The 23,306-nt window shown below is 31.6% G+C and overlaps 1 protein-coding gene across 2 annotated transcripts in view; it reads left to right on the plus strand.

Annotated features, from left to right (window-relative positions):
* The window catches only part of LOC143047828 (potassium voltage-gated channel subfamily KQT member 1-like), a 90,326-nt gene that overhangs the window by 61,730 nt on the left and 5,290 nt on the right, over positions 1-23,306 (plus strand). Inside the window, exons 6-14 of one of the 2 annotated variants that reach the window (XM_076221106.1) lie at positions 1,757-1,885; positions 3,221-3,331; positions 9,363-9,458; positions 16,197-16,419; positions 17,027-17,144; positions 18,010-18,039; positions 19,840-19,915; positions 20,869-20,963; positions 23,110-23,209. In XM_076221106.1, coding sequence (XP_076077221.1) covers positions 1,757-1,885; positions 3,221-3,331; positions 9,363-9,458; positions 16,197-16,419; positions 17,027-17,144; positions 18,010-18,039; positions 19,840-19,915; positions 20,869-20,963; positions 23,110-23,209 — 978 coding nt within the window. The remainder of the gene's footprint in view (positions 1-1,756; positions 1,886-3,220; positions 3,332-9,362; positions 9,459-16,196; positions 16,420-17,026; positions 17,145-18,009; positions 18,040-19,839; positions 19,916-20,868; positions 20,964-23,109; positions 23,210-23,306) is intronic. The other variant, XM_076221107.1, reaches the window with a different exon arrangement.

Here is a 23,306-nt window from a genome sequence, read left to right on the forward strand (position 1 = left end):
CCAGCAAAGACATACGTGTTCGGTTCGACGTATCCGAGTGTGTCTGTTCTACATGTAATAAATGTTTTGTATATTTGTGCATCCAATCATGTGAACACGTGCCGTTATTTGCATAGACGTTACGCACGATATTGCGTCTCAAAAGGTAACATCAAATTTTTATGTTTTACGGCGGTTATAATGATTATTATGAATATTTTTCATTGCGTTTGCATTTTGTGGTTTGCTCATCAATACTGATACTTCTTAATGTTTGGTTGAAATGAATATGCATGACATTTTCCACTTAATGTAACGTAAGCAACACACAACAAAATACCTCGTATTTGGATAGTATATGTCTAAACGAAATGAGAATATATTAACGGTATGATGATTCAAAGTATTTATGATAAATTTGAAATTTTGAAATGTCAACTGATGTAATCGTTTTATATTATTTTATTCTTATTTTTTTTTTTTTTTTTTTTTTTGTATTTCAGCAGAATTATAAAAGCACAACATGCAAATGTTAAAATATATTTTTCGTGTTCTAATGTGATTATTAGTTGTCTTTCAATATGTCAGCGATGACGGTTTACAATCTTTGTCATGATCGTCCTACTTTCGCAGCAATCTTGATGTTATATAGAATTTTAAAGGTCATTGATGTTCAAACAAATCAATAGGCTAGAATGTCATAACTAAACGATTAATTCGTTGGTTATCACAAACAACTATAAAAACGTGTAAAATGTATATGATTTGATTCTGAAGTTCTACCGTTAAAGACTTTGATATGTTAAATTGACAAAATGCTGTTCGTTTCCACTTTAAAAAGTGGTAATCAGTACTGTTGACAAAAAATTCTGAAAAATCTACTTGATATAATCTGGCACCAAGAAATTTAAGCAGCTGTAAAATATTATCTATACAGAAAAAGACATTTACTTTTTTCAATATTTTTATGTTGAATATAGTTGCACTGAATTTTGTAATACGCCATCCTTTTTACAGAGTGGTTTGTGATCTATTCTCTGAATCAAAAAAATAAATAAAATTTTCACATATCTCTATTTTAAAACGCCATAGTTTATAAGCAATGCTTAAATCCAAGTTCTAAATCTCGTATATAGATATAGAGAGTTGTGAATCTCCAAATAGCTTTTGAAAATTATAATAGTTAATTACGAGCTTAACTTAATTGATTATTTGTAGTGCATTACAGTCAAATTATAAGTTAAAATACTAGAACAGGCAAAGGAAACGAATGCTATATTTGTACAACATTGTATATTTTAACTCAAATTTTGAGTGGGTTTTTTGTTTGTCATGTTTTCACCACTGTATAATTCGAAGGCAGACTTGCACTAAAATGGAAAGTTCAACTTTATGTATTTGGTGCGTCCGAAGCTCTCTCCTGTAGTTGCCTTTATCAAGTAAACACCAGTGATGTATCAATTCTTGAATACTTTGAAAGCTATATAGCCATAAGGAACATAAAAATATGTTTTCATTTGTGATTCCGATTTTCAGTATGTATAAGTTGGCGTTGAGGTCAAATTATTCAGGAAACGATTGATATATGATTTATCTATTTGCAAATAAATCAATCCCGATATAGAAATTTGCCATCCGTAGTTTTGGTCGGCTATTTCTGTGTTTTCTAGGTTGACTGAGCTGTAACTGCATGCGGTCATGAGACATCAGAGCAATCTCGGAATAAAAAAGAATTAGAATTAGATTACACTTAAATTTATTTATTTTTATTTTTCAGGAGCTTATCACGACATTGTATATAGGATTTTTAGGCCTTATATTTTCCTCCTATTTTGTTTATCTTGCTGAACGAGACGAAAGTAGAGAGGATTTTGCTAGTTATGCAGATGCCTTATGGTGGGGAGTTGTAAGTATTTACAGATCAGTTAGACAATAGATGACAATGATATATGAAAAGTATAAAAATATATCAGGGAATCTACTTAATCGAGCAATTACACAAACTTTTCCTTGTCCGTCAACATGGCCCTCAAAGCAGTAAAAAAGGAATAAAAAAACAAAAACAAAAGAATATTTTACTATTGGCCAATATGTAGTTATTTCCAAACATACCGGAAAAGATATATATATATTTATATATATTTGTGTCATCGATTGACCATATTCACCACCACCTTTAAATAAGATAATGCATCAATAATGATTTCATCAAATTTCTCCTATGAAATGCTGTATGCTCATATAGATATATCTGCAAATCTTTTTTATTTTGTCGCTTGTACTCCTTCTTCATCAATCTTTTTACGAACTGATTGGTTGAATTTATACGCGTGACTATTCCATTGCCTTTTTAGGGGATAGGGTAGTGAGCAAGTCATTCATTAGGTCAACAATTAAAAATTGATAAACTTTTTAAAATTCAAATGTCATTTATGTAAGTATGCTTACATATTGTTTTAAAGGCATTTGCTCTATTGTTGTGTATACTTTGGAATGACTAATATCCAAGTTGAAAATGAAATAAGGTCTTAATAACAGACGCTTAAATGTACATAACTTTTTATACTGCAACTAGTTGTGTTTATGTCCTAAATTTAGTAAAACAGCTTTTTTTCTGCAATGACAATTTCACAATGGAACGCTCTTTCCGCGATCAGGAGGGGTTCATTTAGGGACGAAAATAAGTTTGAAATGTGTGTTACAATTTAAATAGCTATCAATGTTTTAATCTAAGTTGCAGTATATAAACAATATTAGGTCAATGATATAAAAATATTTTAAAACATGTGTATTCGACAAACAACTGAGAAGGGCTCGATAAAACCTCGCCGTTCCCCAGTTTCTCAGCCTCATACCCAAAAAAATCTGACTTTCATGTCATGAATACCATAGATATACAATGAGAAATGCTTGCATAATTAAACGCCACTGGTTATTTTGCTTTATTTAAGAATAACATTTTTGTTCAATTTTTAAATAGCATTTAAAATTTGCTAAAGTCTAACAATGTAGCGATAACATTCGTTAAAAAAAACTGCTAGTTTAACTAATTAAGCTCTGATTCTGTGAGTTTTTGCAACACTTGACGAATATTTGCATATGGCTTTTTAATGTATTGATTGCGGGAGAATTATGCCATCCCAGGTTGCACAAATGTCATTATTCATTAAACTATTTGCGCAATTTAATGCTTAAAGGGAAACTGCATTTAAATGCTTTTTGACATACATTTTTTGTTTAGATAACAGTGATGACAATAGGTTATGGAGATAAAGTTCCACAGACGTGGATGGGTAAAATTGTTGCCTCTTGTTTTGCTGTTTTCGCCATATCATTTTTTGCCTTGCCTGCGGTAAGTAAATAGTTTTCAAAGGTACCAGAATTATAATTAAATACGCCAGACGCGCGTTTCGTCTACATAAGACTCATCAGTGACGCTCAGATCAAAATAGTTATGAAACCAAACAAGTAAAAAATAGAAGAGCATTGAGGACCCAAAATTTTAAAAAAATTGTGCAAAATACAGCTAAGGTAATCTACTCCTGGGATAAGAAAAGTAGTTATATTTGATTTGTATATGATTATATCAAGCATTTTTTTAAAATTAAATTGGATACTTTTAATGCCTTTCATTCTTGTGTTTTGCCCTTGTTTTCACATATAATGCATTTGAGAACTAAAAAGTGATTGTTATCTTATTTCTAACTGAAAAGGTTTCATAATAAAAAAAAAATCACTCATGTTTAGTCTTTTAGTCAATTTTCCGAATAATCCACAGCAGTAAATTCAGTTCTATCCGGAATAATCGCATGTTGTCAATTTAGTACTGATCAGTAGCTTTTAATATACTTTGAGTATGATGTTGCAGTACACAGATACAGGTTATCAACAACTGTCTGATGATGAAGTGTACATATTTTAAGTGACTGCAAGAGAAGTATCGAAATGAATCTATATTAACACAATGTATTAGTCTGAAAATTGACTGAAAGACGTAGTATTAAATCTTTCAAGAGCTGTTCAAATCAAAATGACAGTTTTAGATCAAACTCGGTTGACAAGTGTTTGTTCTTCATTCCTTTTTTCTATATTATTAGTTTGTCTCTCCTTTACATTATATCTTCTAGCTAATATTATAATTGACTAGTTTAAATAAAATGTAGATAAGGATATACTTCATGAAATGGTATCCTTACGACACAATTAACTGTAGTGCTTTATCTTAATCATAAATTGTTGATGGTTCTTGAGAAATCATTATTGGTGTTATATTGTATACGCAGCCGAGTTTGAGTACATATGATCAGTACCGTTTTCCATTTCAAAGTTTCGTATGTCTATACTCAGACGTGTGAGAATTGAAATTATCTGAAACTCGTTTATTTTTTACTTGCAAGTGAGTGCATTTAGTCTTAAATCAATGTTTTCAGTTTTACTTGTACTATTTGCAGTCATGGCATGTCTGTGTTTTCTATTGGGAGGTCCCTTTCATATTAAAATTGAAAAAACTTGAAGACAACAAAAATGATCCACACTTTTTGTCAGTGATTGTCATGAGTTTAACTTGGTCATTGTTTTGAGTAATAAAATGGCTTTTCTGTCTAATCTGTAAGTGACATTTGTAAAAAAATATATCAGGGAATCTACTTAATCGAGCAATTGCACAATCATTTCCTTGTCCATCAACATGACCCTCTTCACTTTGAACATTTTGACATTCATCTGTCATTTCGCTGGCATTCATATATTTTGTCTCTGTATCATTTAGAAAAGAAATTCTGTGCCTTGTGTTAGTCAAATTAACACATAATAAAAATTCTTGTAACCAAATGAAACGGTTTTTATGAGACATTTACTTATTTAGATATTACAATTAAGTAATAATGTACCAGTCTCAGGAAAATTTGGATATTCATCTATCACCACTTTGGCATATGATTTTGTCTGTGTATCATTTAGAAAATAGAAATAGACATTTAGTTATTTAGATATTAGTATTAAGTAATATTAGACGAGTTTCGCCCATTTCTAAAGTAAGGTATGTCGAGTTTGTTTGGTACTCTGGTTTTTTTATAAGATGTATTGGGCGATATCTGAAAAATACAACGTTTTATACAAATAATGATTACGAAAAGATAAATGTTTTCAAATTTCTGTTATTTAAAATTGAAAATGGAAATGATGAATACGTCAAAGAGATAATAACCCGATCAAAGAGTTTGGTACATACATTTATCAGCTTTCTTTGTATATACAAGGACGTTGTAGCGTGTCTTCATTTAAATTGTGTGCATGAAGTCGTTAGCTTAATGCAATTCAGAATGACGGATCACACCAAACTCTTTACATCTTACTTTAGAAAGCGAAAATATCCCAAGAATAAATCAAACCAAGACTTTTAAAACGTTTTTACATCTGTCGTATATGACTACAGATGTGGTCCAATTGTGGTAACCACAATCACATCCTCATAATCAAGATTGTGATATTACCGAAAACAACTTATTACCGGGTCTTTACTTTCTTAAGCCATCAAATTGATGTTACACTTCCCTCCGTTGTATGTTTTATTTAGGATAAGAAAGAAAGGATTAAAACAGATTTTGAAATGTTATGAATGATCGGAATGCTATTTGAAACTTAAACGACCAATCGGTCGATTGATCATAGGTCTCCTAATACACACAAAAATTCCAATTGCTCTTTAATTCTTTAATATTTAGAATTTTCAAGTTCTCAAGCACAATCAGGGCAAGAACTTGATTTCTTTTCATCAGATTTTGAAGTCATTAGGCTTTCCTTATACGGAACTATATAAATATCACTTTTCAGTGCGTTTGTACGTCAAATAAAATAAGTGGTCTTTACAATATATAGTTGTATACTGTATGACGCAAAGATAGAATGTGAAATGATCAAAAAGAAATCAAAATGACAACTATGATGCAGTGTTGATAATCGGTTTTCGTGTCTTGATGATACGCTTAATTCAATTTTATACATCTTTCTTGCTAGATATTATTATACTGTACTTTAGAAAGAAAGATAGCGTAGGGAGTACGATATAATTATTTTATTCAAAATCACATTAGACATTACTACTGTTAGAACTACTATTCTATTTCTGCAGTGATGTTATCGTGAACGCACTGAAATGTATTAAACCGATAATTACAAGAAGTTTGTCAGTCAATTCCGGTTAAGACCGTGCGTTAATGGGAAACTTCCTCAAAAAATCAGATATAACTCGAAATTTCATTTAGTTTGACATTTTGTAAACTACTATATTAGAATCGAACTTGCCAAAGGCGTTTAGTCTGTTTTTGTATTAGATATGAACCTGACAAAAGTATAAAGTCTGTTTATGTATTATTGCAGCAGAGGTTAACTTTAATTTCAATTTCCCCTGAATCCAAATTTGAAATTAAAGCTTAAATATCACCAGACATAAATGTCAACAAATTATAAAAAGACAAAAACCAAAAACCGAAAAACAGTGGACGTTGTTTATCCATAATGTGTCATTATAGATTTACATCATTTTGAAAACCGCTAACGTTTAGATTTATTTTCCATCAGATTGATTTGACTGCAAAAAGGTAAAATTTCAGTCCCACAAAAGAGTTTTTGGTCATAAACATAGATGTGATATATATATATTATTCATGCATCAACTGTTCTGTCAATGGTTACATTAGCGCGGGGTTTTTTTTACTTTATATATCAGGCTTTAAATAACTCTGACTTCCAAAACTTGTCAAAATATAATACCTATTCAAATATAGCCCTCAAATGACTTTAGCAGAGCGTGATGAGCTCGTCACAACATAAACATTATTTAAACAAAAACTTGAATACGTACAAGAGTTTTGATTAATCATAATAAATAAAAATAAGTGTTCCATGCAATTTGATAATATCGGCCTTCCAATAGTATGATGAAAAAAATAAGATTAAATGAATAATATAGTATAATCGTCAATTAGACAATTTTCCACCAAAGACAAAATGGGATAGAAGTTATCCAACTTTGATATTGCATTCAAGTAGGGATGATAACTAATAAAAAATGGAAAACAACACGCTTAATAATTTATTGCTTCCGAGGCGCTTTTCTGGATTTACCTTCATCAGGAACTAGAGGCGAAAGATACCAACGTGCTATTCCAGCGCATAAGTTTAAAATGAAATGACACTATATTAATTAAATTGCAAATATTTATATCTTTTTTATTAATACATTGGAATGTTTTTATTTTGCACCGCCAGTTTAGAGATCTAACTTGCATAAACTTCTGCTATATGTTTGGGTTGTGTTGGTCAATACTTTTAATTTGCAGTTTTCGTAAACTAATATGACTATGTTCGGCATCTTCTTTTGGCTGTTGTTTTTCTGCCCTTTTTTTTTGTTTGACGATTGTCTCTCGGTCAGTTGGTATCTTCTTCTCTTTTTAGCTCACCTGGACCCAAGGGCCAAGTAAGCTTTTCTCGTCACTTTGCGTCCGGCGTCTGTCGTCGTCGTCGTCGTCGTCGTCCGTCGTCGTTAACTTTTACAAGAATCTTCTCCTCTGAAACAACTAGGCCAAATTAAACCAAACTTGGCCACAATCATCATTGGGGTATCTGCTCAGTTCAAAAAATGTGTGGCGTGACCCGGCCAACCAACCAAGATGGCCGCCATGGCTAAAAATAGAACATTGGGGTAAAATGTAGATTTTGGCTTATAACTCTGAAACCAAAGCATATAGAGCAAATTTGACGGGGTAAAATTGTTTGTCAGGTCAAGATCTATTTGCCCTGAAATTTTCAGAAGAATCAGACAACCGGTTGTCGGGTTACTGCCCCTGAATTGGCAATTTTAAGGAAATTATACCGTTTTTTGGCTATTATCTTGAATATTATTATAGATAAAGATCAACTGTTAACAGCAATAATGTACAGCAAAGTAAGATCTACAAATAAGTTAATATGACTTAAATGGTCTGTTGACCCCTTAAGGAGTTATTGCCCTTTATAGTCAATTTTTACAAATTTTTCGTAATTTTTTGTAATCTTTTACAAAAATCCTCTCTTCTAAAACGACTAGTCCAAATTTAAACATGCTTGGCCACAATTATCATTGAGGTATCTAGTTTAAAAAATGTATGCGGTGACCCTGCCAATTTACCAAGATGGCCGCCTTGGCTAAAAATAGAAAATAGGAGTAAAATGTAGATTTTGGCTTATAACTCTGAAATCAAAGCATTAAGAGCAATTCAGACATGGGGGTTTAATTGTTTATCAAGTCAAGATCTATCTGCACTAAAATTTTCAGATGAATCCGACAACCGGTTGTTGGGTTGTTGCCCCTGAATTCGTAATTTTTAAGGAAATTTTGCTGTTTTTTGGTTATTATCTTGAATATTATTATAGATAGAGATAAACTGTAAAGAGCAATAATGTTCAGCAAAGTAAGATCCACTTATAAGTCAAGATGACCAAAAAGGTCAGTTGATCCCTTAAGGAGTTATTGCCCTTTATAGTCAATTTTAATAATTTTGTAAATTTTGTAAATTTTTGTAAACAAAATATTTTCCTCTGTAACTAATAGGCCAAGTTCATTATAAATTGAGATAATTGTAAGCAGCAAGAATATTTAGTAAAGTAAGACCTAACAACACATCACCATCACCAAAACACAATGAATCCATCTGCGTCCTTTGTTTAATATGCAAATAGACCAAGGTGAGCGACACAGGCTCTAAATGGCCTCTAGTTTATAAAAGGCATTTTAAATTTTTATTGGTGTTCTTTACAACATAGAGTTTTCCACGCTCAATTATCATACGATTTTATAAGTAAGGAAACGAAGTCATTTGTAAAAATGATTCACGGAGTGGAAAGCGGGTACTCACACAATAGATAATGCAGATTATATTAACACAGTATAAACATGATGCCATGAGCATGATGAATATCTCTTCGTCGTGTGATTGTTTAATTATGTATAGAACTATAATAAGATGCGATGAGTACTTTTCCTGAGAATTTAACAGGTTCTTTTTTTAAATGATAAAAGGATTACCAACCCCTTAAACCTTTCAATATTTAAATTGACGTTTTTTGCGGCCACTGTTCATGATATTCACTAGATTATATACATTGTTTCAACTTTAGGTTACACAAAATTCAAATAAAAATACTCGTTCCCGTGGGGAAAAATAATAGTCATTAACGTACATAGACTCTCATGCGAACAGAGCCAAAAGAATAGATGCCTTTCACGATCTTCAAAATATTAACACCAGCAAAAGTTTTTTTGAACCAAGTTTCTTATTTGCAAACAAGTGATTTTTAGGCTTTCCTGAAGTATCTTAAAGATGTTTTTTTTTTTTTATTTTCAGGGTATTCTAGGTTCAGGATTTGCCTTAAAAGTTCAACAAAAACAAAGACAAAAACATTTTAATCGACAAATTCCAGCTGCAGCTACTTTAATACAGGTATTACTAGACATGATTTAAACATCGCTTAAAAATGGATACTGCTTCCGCTACTCCTAGTTTCAGTAACAGAAGGATAATGTCACCATTATAAAGTTCGGATTTAAGGGGAAGTCTCGGGGGAGAATAGAACCCTGAGATAAGTCAATAATAAAGGCTAATGGACTGATATTTCCGACCACTGTAATAAACGGGAACATTTTGTTTAATTAAACATGAAGTGATTATCACTAGTAGATTAAGCATACGGGTTAGTATCCGTAATGTTATATTCAGAGACAGAATGGTAGTGTATGTTTAAAAGGGTGTTTGATTTGTTCATTTGTTGTTTTCTAGAAGAAAAGGGCTCTATCTTAGTTCAAAGGTCTTTTTATAACCTTTAAGAGTCATTCTCTGTACACACCAAAGAAATTTATGGAACTGTTCACACCAATGCCACAGATTTCCAATATCTTTTCAATTTTAAGCCAATATGATGCCCTGATAACAAAAATAACTTTGATTAAATTCATGATGTTTGGGACTCCAACTTATAGCGTGGAGGTATGTAAATCCTTTTCGCGACTAATAAACTTGTCATCAAGTATTTGTTCAGTGAGGCGGCTGAAGAACAAACTTGTCATAGGAAAAGAAAATTATAAAGAAAATATTGTTTGGCAATTATCAAAATTTTCTAAACAAACGTGTCGTCATAAGAAAATGTTTTCAAGTGTTCATCATAACTTATTTTATGCGACTGATTAAAATACAATATGTTTTTGCGATCTATATTTGAAGAAAAAAATCAACGGCCTGGTATTTGTTCTAATTTGTATAGCATAACCTTCCTTTAAATGTTTTTTTTTTTTTTGTAATATTAAAATAAAATACTAAGCAAATTCTCATAACTTAACATACCACAACAACTTTTATCACAATTTATCTTGAAATCATGTTTCAAATTTGACAATTTTTTTTGTAGGTCAAAAAGTATTAATTAAATTTACACAAAATGTGGTATTTAATTTAGACTTGCTATGGCAATAAGTTCTGATTGATTCTGAATTTATTTTTGCGATAAAACATTATGTATTGTTTCCAGTAGGCGTTAAATAATTTGTTCAGTTGACTGTTTTATGAAATATTTTTTAACCGATTTTCTTTTATGTATCGTATATCTTGGGTAACCGACTTTTTTCTACAATATCTAATATTCTTCGGTAATCGACTTTCTACTTCGATATTTAATATTAGATGTTGTTTACTCTCATAACAACGCACGTATCATTTCCTTCTGTTAAATTCATTGTTAAAGAAACACTAAATGCCAGGTTTGATCTAACCAGATGACAATTAAGCATGGATAAAATTCTGGCTTGTAATTGTAAGAGGAAAAGAATTCTATGATATTATCTCAACTTATATGACATCGTAAAAATATGTATTGTTCAAACGCGTTAACGCTTCGGAAACAAAACGTGATAGCAGACAAAGAAAATATATTAAGCTAGCACGAGAAATCATACATCGTGCACCATAAAGAATAACAAGTTTCACATTCTGAATCATGGTGGTCTTATACCTGGGACTCTCCTTAAATAACCGAAATCAAGAAATGTTCAAAATAGCAAATACTAAATCGGCGCCAAGTCGGGTGAAAAGTGATAAAGGGAAAATCCGCGAAACTGAGTTGGTATACAATCTATATTAAGGAGATATCATAAAATTTAGAAATGAAACGAGAATGTGTGAAAGCGACAACAACCTTACTAAAGTGCAGAAAACAACCAGCGGATACCCATGGGTATTCAGCACAGTGGAAAAATATCTCACCGGAGACGGGCTTCATCTGACCCCTTAACAAAAATATGTACTAGTTCAATGAAAATAGACGTCAAATTAAACCCCAAACCATATGATTGAACTAAAATTTAAAATCATATGAGACAAACAAAGGTCAGAGTCTCATAACTTGGGATAGGATTAAAATGCGGCGGGGATAATATGTTTAGTGAAATCTCAACTCTCCACTTATACCTCTTGCCATTCTATAAAAACAGACTAACATCAATACGTTGTATGTAGTCATGTCTACTATTGTTTGTCTGTCTTTTTCTTTATCGGCCATGGCGTTGTCAATGTATTTTCAATCTATAAGTTTATATGTCCGTCTGGTATCTTTCGCCCATCTTTTAGATATCCGGACACTTTATCGAACAACGAATTAGCAATAGACATCGTAAAGCTTTCTAAGTTATCAGTTAACCAACTCCTTTTCAGAATCATTGTAGACTGAATTCATGTGTAGTTATTCACTACTTTTCCAAAAATTGAATCACTTTGAAAATACTGTGTTGATTGAATAGTTATCATAGATACCAGGATTAAAATTTAGAACGCCAGACGCGCGTTTCGTCTACATAAGACTCATCAGTAAAGACGTGTTGGCCTTTATCAATGGCTGGTAATTGTATATATAATATGATTTTTCATGAAAGTGTGTAATTCAAATATAATGACAATTTTTATACACTAGTATGTTGTTTCATGATAAAAAGACAAGATATCATTGACCTTAAATAATTTGAATCATCAATTTATTAAATATGGCAAACAATTAACCAAACATAAACGCTTTGTATACGTTGCTTCAGGATACATTGAAAAGATAATTTGGATATTTTGGATTAATTTAGGTCTATAATTTATTAAACTGCGCAAACAGTATACAATAATTCGCTAATCAGAACTAGTGTGGTTTGTTGTGTTTAATTGTCGAACCAATTTAGTACCACATTACCAGATTAAGATGGATAGTTGACCTTTCACAAACATTTAAACTCCGCCACATTCTTTATCCATGTTGATGTGATTCTACCAATTAGTTCATTGGTTGTCGTTTTTCGTTTTCATGGTTATATGGTCTTCGCCTTTTTGCATGTATGTTAAATGTAAAATTACAAAATACTGAACTCCTGAACTTCGAGTAAAATTCAGAACGAATCAAAATCAAATGGCATAATCAAATGATAAAACACTTCAAACGAATGAACAACAACTATCATATTCCTGACTTGGTACATGCATTTTTAAGTGTAGAAAAGGGTGGATTAAACCTGGTTTTATAGCGCTAAACCTCTCACTTATATGACAGCCCATCAATGTATTTTACTCAATTAATGCTTCGATACTGTACTGTCATGATGAATACCATATATATCTGTTTTTAAATTCTCCTTTATGAATTAAGAAATTTATAACATCTAAGGTTCCAGTAAAAGCAAAGTTAACCGTTGATGAATATGGGTATTCTGTTCTGATGCCTTTTTATAAAGTATTTTCGATCTTGCTGCGTATTTACCCGTTTTGGCTTTCAAATGATTATTTTTAAACGTCCCAGTTGGAGACAAATGCTGAAAAGACAAAGAATTTATGATATTTTATTTCATATTTGAGTGTATCAGTACTAAATATGACATGAATGGCAACAACGTGCAATACATAAAACGCAAAGTGTGGCTCTATAACGATATGTATCGTCTTTTTCACAACATTAAATTCTTCCTTTTTCTGTAAGTTGTCGTCTATAGTTAGCAAATTTGCAATTTAAAACACTATTCTGATATCTCTTTTTCTAATTCTCAAATTAAAGCAGTACCTCTCCGCCTATTAAAATCTAATGCAATGGCGTTTTGCTATATATTAATTTATCCTTGAATGACATTCGTTGAAAATCGCTTGTGAAATACAGCTATCTACATTGAAAAGATGTTTTGAATTGAAAACTAGGCTAAACAAAGCAGAGATGGGCTTAAAATATTACAATCCCATCAAATCTCTATTTAAGTGTATTTTATAAAGTAAAACATTGCAAATGGAAGAATCGAAGAAACATAGAAATGAACTAAACTAACTATTCAAAGCGGAATAATTCTTTTGTATTTACCATTTTTTTACCAGTTCCGGGAACTAATGAAATTGACATAATGGTATGTAAAACACTTACCAAAGCTATCGGACCTTTTTAAAATTTAAGACGTTCGAAGTGCGTTGACGTCAATATTAAAGTCAAAATTGCCACTCGATTCTATGCAATTTGAACGCTGTATCAAATCATTATTATTAAGTCATATTTGTGGAATTAACAATACATTTAAAACAAGTGAAAATGCGAGCTACTGCTCACTGATGATACCTACGCCGCAAGTGGATAATATTAATAGTGTAAAAATATGTTCGGTAAACAAGAAGTTGTTGAGTGATGAATCTGAAAACGCATCACACGGTACAGCTGACTTATATAAACCTTGAAACTAAATTTCAGAAATCTTTGTATTGTAGTTCCTGAGAAAAATGTAACGAAAATATTCAACTTGGCTATCATGTGTAAAATCATACAAGTGTTCGGTAAACAGGAAGATGTTGAGTGATGTATCTGAAAACGCATCACACGGTATAGCTGACTTGTATAAACCCTGAAACCAAATTTCAGAAATCCTTGTATTGTAGTTCCTGAGGAAAATGTTTCAAAAATGTTCAACTTGGCTATCATGTTGAAAATCATACAAGTGTTCGGTAAACAGGAAGTTTTTAAGTGATGAATCTGAAAACGCATCACACAGTAAGGCAAAATTATATAAACCCTGAAACCAAATTTCAGAAGTCCTTGTATTGTAGTCAGTGTTCCAGCTAGGCCGTTTTCAGAGGGCGCGGCGCCCGCCCTTTTTACAGTTTCCAGGGCGCCCTGCCTTTTTTGAACATCGATTGCATATTAATTTGCGTATTGATATGATACGCTAATTACTAAATTTTACCTGGGGAAAAGATTATGACTTTGTTTACCACCCCAAGCTAATCAATGGTTACAACTGGTGTCATAATCTGTTGTTATAGGTAATCCGTTTATCGGATGGGTCATTAATGATCATCAACATTAATTCGTTCAAATAGAATCGGTCAGTCGGCAATTATCTTTGAAGAAATGTGCATACAACAACTTGGGCACAATTTGCGATGTTTACCGTAGTTTCATGGAAGAAACGTAATGACAGAAAGTTGGAAAACCATTATAAACTCGTTGAAGACATTGTTTTACTTGTTTTCTGTAAAATAAACAGAAAATTCAGACGTATTTGTCATTGACTGCCTTCATTTTTGATACGAAAATAACAAAATCGGCCGCCATATTGTGATCATATTTACATCATATTTACGTACTGTTTATAATCCTCCAAAGAAGGAGCACACCCGAATAAAGAAAGATAACTCAATCTGATTTTTTTCCTAGCATTGAGTAACCCATTTACATATTCTAAAATGTGTCTCCATACTTCTTGCTTAAGAATATATATGTTTAGGTATTTATTTTGAGTTATGGGAAAAGTTAAAGAGGGTCTTAGTAGCAATGTTGGTAGGGTGCCTTGGTCATCTTTTTCTGTATTCTTTATTTTTGATACTATTTTTCACTGTTGCTTTATATCCTAAAATTGTGAATTAACTGAGCACAGCTGTTTTGTGCTGTATTGCCATCAAGCACAGCAGGGGTAGAAAGGTGAAACTGGTAAAATGTGGTAGACCATAGAAACAGTATGAAACAGATCTCCTTTCAAAAAATACTGCATATAAAGTTCAACTGTGCCAAGCAATGATAAAAAAACTTGTGTGACAAGCTGCTTGACAAGTTTTTCAGCCTTAAAAGTAGAAAGATAGAGTTCTATATGGGCTAAAGATGTTGTTCTTGTATAACCTGTGATTCAACGAATAAACACAAATGTTTGATTAACATCTTTTATTAAAATATGCCCTTTTCATATTATCATATCGCGCGTTAAATGCCCTTTTTCAGGATTGGCACCCTGCCCTTTTGAAAACCTAGCTGGAACACTGGTAGTTCCTGAGAAAAACGCGACGAAAAATATTCATAGGACGGACGGACTGACGGACGGACTGATGGACAGGCAGAGGTAAAACAGTATACCCCCTTTTTTTAAAGCAGGGATATATTTTTTTAAAGCGGTTGTATAATAAATTGCCGACAATACATACACAAATCTTCAGAGCATCGTCATACAAAAAAAATGTTAACCACGTTGTGTTCTTCCAATAACAATGATTTTATATTATTATTAAAAAAAAAAACCTTTTTAGTTATACTGCAATCAGCTAGTTTACTATACAGATAAAGCTATACGTATAAACGTTAGCTTTATACGTCAATGACCTCAACTCACCTATAAGCCCCGCCTACTTACAACGTCACGTCACAACCATGACAACGTGTAGTAACAATGGTCAAACTTTTATGAATTTAAACCTGTTATGTCTTCAAATTGGTAATTTATACACCATGTTTATCAAATGTTATTAATTAAATTCATTTTCCCTTTCTAATTCCTTAAATTGTCAATGCTTACCGCCTAGACTACGCTCATAGGGAAATACCCCAAAATGGTACCCCAAGGGGGAAATTCCAAACACTTTTTTTTAATAATATTTGTTTCATATTTTTATCATTTTTTTATTTTTTTATCGATTTCAGTATAAAAACAATATACGTATAGTGTCTTGAAATATGAAATTTATTTGTATTCGGCACGAAACGGGAAAATGCTCGGTAGAACCTCGCATTTTCCCGTTTCTAAGCCTCATACAAATAAATTTCATATTTCTAGTCACTATACGTATATTGTCTAATTCCACAGAGAGCCAACCACATGCATTGAGTTTAGGTTTATTTAAGTATAGAAACTTGCTTTTCAGTGTGTATGGAGGTGTTATGCTGCGGATCCTTTGTTTAAATCAGATGCAACATGGAATATACATATTCATGACGCATCAAATGAACACAATATGTTAGCTAGAATGGCCAGACGAGCTAGCCTTACTTTACGAAAACGTCGTATGTCAAGATTAGATTCCATGTCCGTTCCAAACCATTACCATAGAGAGAGTGTTAGTACGTCACCTTGGGAGGAAAAGATAGGTAATATCAATAATCATGTAATGAATTAACCTTTTTTATCATATTTAAGATAAAAACAAGATACTGTTTACAACAACAGATATAAAAATAACAAACCTGAGATCATTTATTGCAGATATTCCATTGATAAAGTTTAAATATTCCTAACAGAGTCAGGCTATTTTGGAACAACAGTTAATAAATTATGTGCATTTAACTCCTGAACCTATGTAACAGCTGCATGCTTTGAAGTTCGAGTGAAATTGAAAAACTACCACAGACTCAAGATTTTCACAAATATCCATTTAAATCTAAAAGGCAGATTGAATGCATAGCCAGTACGAAAAAATCTTGAAGTGTTAGAAATAAACATTGCTTTGTTCTAGACCGACACGTTGAGTTAGATTTTTTACGTACTAGTTCACAAGGTAACTTTTTCGCACAATTTTTTTTAAACCGGGCCAACTAGTCTTTATTCTCTCTGCAAAATGTTGCATGCTACATGGATAAATAGCATATACGAAGATGTGGTCTGGTTTCAAATTATAATTCTTGAAAGAAAAAAACAATAAATATGCATATTGTTATCATAAGTTTCTTTGTCAACTTTCTACTTCTCCACTAAAAGGTACTCCAAAAGGTGCGAGACGAGAGAGTATGAGACCCTCACCCTATGGTGGAAGTATCAGTGAACAATATGACGATACAGACTATGACATGGATGAAGCTGCTGATCGAGTGGTGCAGTAAGTTTAAGTTTATAACATTGAACTAATACTGCAATGAAATACTTCCATGTCATAACGTTTATAGATATGATAGATAATATAAGTTTTGATATGAATGGTTCTGATCATCTAGAAGTGTAGACATTATCACATCGACATTTGTCAATGGGTTCCGGATACAGAATTTAAATAAGATTAAGCCTTCTGTTTGAGTAATCGTTCTCTTACTGTGTGAAAATTTCACATAAAAACTAATATAAAATTGTTCAACTGCACTTTATAGTATTTACAGAAAACTGGCAATTCGTTGTTATGTTGCGACAATTAGTTAAAAAAAGAACAAAGTGATTACTTATCGTAACTATATTGCATTTGATAAAGCGTAAAAGTTTTTGATACACCCGTTTTAAGCTAAATGCAGAATTTCTTATTAAACTCAATTGCATTTTGATTAAACAACATCGCCTGTTGTACCCTTTACATAAATGAAAATGCGAAGTTTTTTAGAATCGAACTTAAAGCAAAAAGAATGTGACATTGAAATATATACTGGTAAACGTGGACATTAATTTAACTTATATGTTTTCAATTTATTTAGCTTTGTATGTTATATACATATAGTTTTTATTTGTGTTTAAAGCTAGTATGTTGGATGTAAACATATTCTTGTCAATAAAACTACAACAATATAATACAGATAGTACCAAATTTTATTAGCAATGACAAATTTAACAGAAAACAATTATATCAAATACATTTACATGAATCCGCTAAATCTCAATATAGGCTCAGAATCTATCAGACAATGAGCACCAAAATATCATGTGCTTTTGTTAAAAAAGACAATAATTTAAAATATAAGTTTAATAAATATACTTTTCAGGAAACGTAAAATGTCAAAGAGACCAACGACGTAAGTGCATGACATGGCGACATAGGCGCGATAGATATACGACATTAACACAATAGTTTTTACCTACAGGCATTAACACTTTAGTTTTTACAAACTAACAACTAACGAGCTTTTGTATATTGTTTTGATAGTTAGTCAGAGGTTAACTTCTGGTGTTCGTTTTTTCTTGTATCTTAACTTTTGTTATGCTGTGCTTTTGTTCTAATTGTTATGCTATGCTTTAATTGTTATTGTTACTAACAAAATACACTGGTATTGTATAAGCTCTAGTTTTATTTGGGTAACGTAAAATAAGAATAGTTTGTAGTCAAATAGGTTTCTCCAACTCTTGTATTACTAAAATACCAATAAAGCATTCCCACCTCGTATACATCTAAGTTCACAATGACACTAGCTAATAAAACACCCTCCAAATTATGTGCTATTTAAATTAGCAAAATCAATAACTTACATTTATAATTCGTTTTTATTTTACTGTTCAAAAAACAAAGTTGATTGTATATTTGAATAAAACAATTTATAAAATTCCAGATCCTTTTCCTATTGAGATCTTACACCCAGACATTTTTAATATAAGAAATAACGAAGCTGCAACATCAATTTTCTTCAGCCATTGTTGCATAGGGAGTCTTTAATGATAAATTGCGTGTACGTCATAACAGAAAACCTTCATACTGTAATTAGCGTTAAAATATAAAGAAACACGACTGATACAAATTACAACCAATCAAGTTGTCACTAGCATCAGCATATGAAAAGCTGACAAGCATGCAAACAGCGCCATATTGTCACTACTGATAGTATGTTGATCCAAAATTATCAACTAGCATCAATAAGTCAGGATTAAATACAGCATGCACAAAATAAAAGTGAAAAAGGATCCTTGTTCTGATTATAGATTATAGTTTCTAATTTCTCGATTGCTTTGATTGACCTTATTTGGTACAATCGTCTGGATTATAGGGTTTTCAACTTCGTATTTGATTTTGCCGTCCACCCGCTTTTAATTGAGGACGATTTACACATGTGTTGCGTTCCAAATTACAGTGTTACCTGCCTTATCCGACACCTGAGTATTCCAACATCCTGATTTAACCGTCACATTTTCATGGTTCCGAAATATGCATATAGTTTCAGACAAAAACTAAGTATTCCGACACCCTGCTTAATCCGACATTATTTTCTGGTTCCCCGGTGTGTCTTATAAGACAGGTAACTCAGTATCAGCATGTTAGTATTTATGATATGAATTAAATCTGTTTAACAGTGTTAGTCGGAGTACAGACTTCAGCCCGTGATATTTCATATTGTATTATTATCATTAAAGATGGAGATTTTAAAAATAACATTTCCAAAATATAAGTCGGTTATAGCAATAGAAATTTTATGAGAAACAAAATGGTCGTCATTGATATAATATATCAGTGGCATAAAAATATTACAAAAAGACATTAAGAGTTTGGCTTGAGGTCTATATACTTGTAATAAATCTGATAGAGACAGGGCATATCTGCGGTCAACTCTATATCTTAAAATACTATTTTCAATACATCTTTGTCATATTTGAAAAATGTAGGCTGTTGTCAAATATTTGCATGATACTAGCTTTTAGTTTTGATTTTCAATAAAGATTGGGGTAATAAACGTTTTCATTATCTTTTTATGTTGACCCTTTTATTATCATGTATATAGGTAACATTTATATTATTGTGCAGCTTTCGTCAAATTTGTTTATATTGTATATTAAGTATGTTTTTTGCTTTAATTAATTTTAAGTTTTAATCTGTATAATTATTTTAGGTTAACTGAGGCACATAAAGCAGCGATACGAGTAATCAGGAAAATCAAATATTTTGTAGCTAGGAGAAAATTTCAGGTAGTTATAAATATAGAATGTTGATTCAATTACATTTATACCATAGACAAATAATTAAAAGTATCTCGCAATATTTGAAACTTACGGTAGAATTTCTTAAATATTCATTGTACAATCAGTGTTTTTTTTTCGATATTTTTATTCCTTCCACTGAGTAGATACCTTTTCGTATGAAATGTCAGTCCTTATGTAACACCAGCCCGACCATGAGGTCGTCAGAGTTGGCAAACGGGTTTAGTTTTAATTATGGAAACTAACGGCTTTGAAAACATTCTTCACTTAGGATGGTATAACTCTGATCCTTAGTCCATATTTGGCTTTACTGTTGTTCATTTTAAGTTTTTTTATCTCTTTGACGTAGACTAATATTATGTTTTAGATTTCATATCTTTTTATTCCTTAAACATCACTACAGACAACAATAATGTGCCTCGATCTGGTGGAGTAAAGTTGGTACCGTAATTTTTATTATATTGTTAAAACAAATATTATCAGCAATGGCCCTGATCATCTCATGATAAGCCCAAGTTGGTACACAAAGAGTTATACGTCATATCAAGAATAGACGCTTTTTATGGTATATAATCTACTTTAAGCATATGTTTTTCAAAAATCATGTACATGACATATACATGTACATATAGCTACAATAATACATAAATACCATATACTATTTATGTGCCATAAAAACATTCATAAACAATATCTTTTAAGTCGTTTAGATATTTTTTTATGCATTTTAAAGAGAAACAGCTTTTTTATTTTCTTGATATTTAAAGCTTTTTCTCGGTTCAATATTTCACACCAACTATTTCTAGAATCTATGATTAAGTCGACAAAGCAAAGGCATTGTTATGACTTAAAAAAAACATTAAATCATGCGTAAACCAAGAAATAGAAACACGAATCCTTTACTGAGACAAACATTAGTAATAAAATATTCTTTGTAATAGCAAGCACGAAAACCGTATGACGTCAGAGACGTCATAGAACAGTATTCTCAAGGACATCTTAATATGATGGTGAGAATCAAAGAACTTCAACGAAGGTAGTGTATTTACATTTTTATTTAATTATTAAATTCGACTGTGAATGGAAGTGGGGAATGGGTCAAAGAGACAACAGCCCGACCAAAGAGCAGAAAACAGCACAGGACCACCAAAGAGCAGAAAACAGCGATAAATTCCCGCACCCGGAGGTTGGTTTCAGTGGCTATAAAATGTACACTAGTTCAATCAAAATAGACATAACAACAACTTCCAAAATATATAAATGAATTGAAATTAAAAAAGAGACATACAACACTAAAAAGGTCCAGAGTCTCCTGACTTGAGGCAGGAGCAAACATGTTGCAGGTTTAACATGTTTGTAATATCAAATCCCCCCTCTCCCATTATACCTCTAGCCAATGTAAAATAAACAAACACACAGCATTACACGCAGTTCAACTCATTTAAAAAAATCCGAGTCCGATGTCACTATGGGTACAAAATTAAAGTATTTATATATATTTGTGATATAACTGAATCCTGATACCGTTTTTAATTATATAGTACGCAAATGGAGTTTTTACATTCTTTTCATTCATCTGGATTAAATCAATTTACTGTTTCCGCAACTTATGCATTTTGTAAATATTTTCAAGAGTGTATACCAAAATGTTGTGAATCACAGATCAAACCTGTAGCATATTAGTCTATTGTAATAAAAATTCATAATATCTAATAAAATTTGTAGATTTAGCTAACAAAGTTCTTATATTTGTATAAAGTAACATTTGTTTATAATGGAAAGTTGTTTTAACGTTAAATAAGCTACAATTAAAAATTGCTTGCTAGTCCCTCTCTGTGATTACCTTTAGATAACTCTGGTTCATTTCCCAATCAATCTATCATGAAGGAAGATAAATAATACGAATTTCAATCATAGTCTTTTTCAAAAATGATAAACGGTTTTTTATATTGGTATGTAATCATTTTAAACGTTTCAAATTTATGAAATTATATTCGTACATCAATGTTTTTGATACATCAATAACAAAAACTGAAATATATTGAATTGATACATTTTGTAACTATTCAAATTTATATCAGAAACCTAAACTTAATTATAAAATAATGAACCTGTTACAGGGAGACAATACTCGCGTAACTTTTTCGAATTGACACATAATACAACGGAATGTCACTCTTGCATACAAATGGCACATCAATATAATTAATTAACTGTGCAATCGCGCTCCACCTTCAATGATGATTCTAAATTATAAATATAACCAAAAGTTGTTAATCTATAGATAGTAAAGACTAATGAAATCTAACCCACTGTTAAAATATTTCTTTGCATTTTTTTAAAACTTCCTCAGTAAAATGCTTGAGCCACTTGATTTTCATAGCTCATTATTAACGTTTTTACACAATATTTAAATAAAGCAGCTTAAGAATATTCGCTTCACAAAGTGTAAGACGCAATAAAAATCGTATGCTTGCACCATCTTACCCAAAAACAGATTTAATTAAGTTCTGAACATTTCGACATTTCTTCGTTAAAACCGGTTTTAAACAAATCACAAGTACGTGTTAAGATCCGACTAAATACCCATATCCAGATATCGTCAGGTAAACCTGGTGAATTTTTCTACGAACACGGACGTCGCGTCCTTTTTGCCTTCTCGAAGAAACAGTGAAATTACCAGTCACACCTCAGAATCGTAAACAGTGAATTTGAAGATGTTAAAACTCTATCTGTGTGCGATATATAAATGAACGAATGAACCATCGAACGAACGAATGAACGAATAAATGAATGAACTGTTTATTGCAAAGCAGCAATTACATGCTACAGCAAAACAAACATATTTACATTGTGACACATAATTAACAACCGAGAACAATATGCAAAGACATTACAATAGACACATAATCAAGGGGGGTCAAATCTGCCAAGCCGATTTCATAAAATAACACAATTTTTAACTTATGATCTAGACTTTGCTAGATACAAATACCTTATTTGATATAGTCTAGTATAAAAGATATTGATGTAGCCAGTATTTTCAATTGGATAAGAACGAGAAAAAAGTGGTCAATGAACAAGCACAAACGTTTTTTCAAGTATGTGGAATTGTCAATACTAGCTGCATCTGTTGATATTTTTTTTCTTTTTCTTATTGTGAACAATTCTCTAACTTTCAGATTAGACCAGACGTTAGGTAAGCCAGGAGTTCTTTATTCCAATGGAAAAGATAGAGAAAGAGTTACTCTCAGTGCTAGAATTGTTAGAATGGAAAATCAAGTAGGTCTTTAATTGCTGTCGATAATAGCCATCTTAAACTGCTGTAATACTTTTATAACGTGTCCGATCCTTATTTATAATTTCCTTTAATGGACAT

The sequence above is a fragment of the Mytilus galloprovincialis genome, chromosome 10, assembly GCF_965363235.1.
Source record: "Mytilus galloprovincialis chromosome 10, xbMytGall1.hap1.1, whole genome shotgun sequence".
NCBI lineage: Eukaryota > Metazoa > Mollusca > Bivalvia > Mytilida > Mytilidae > Mytilus > Mytilus galloprovincialis.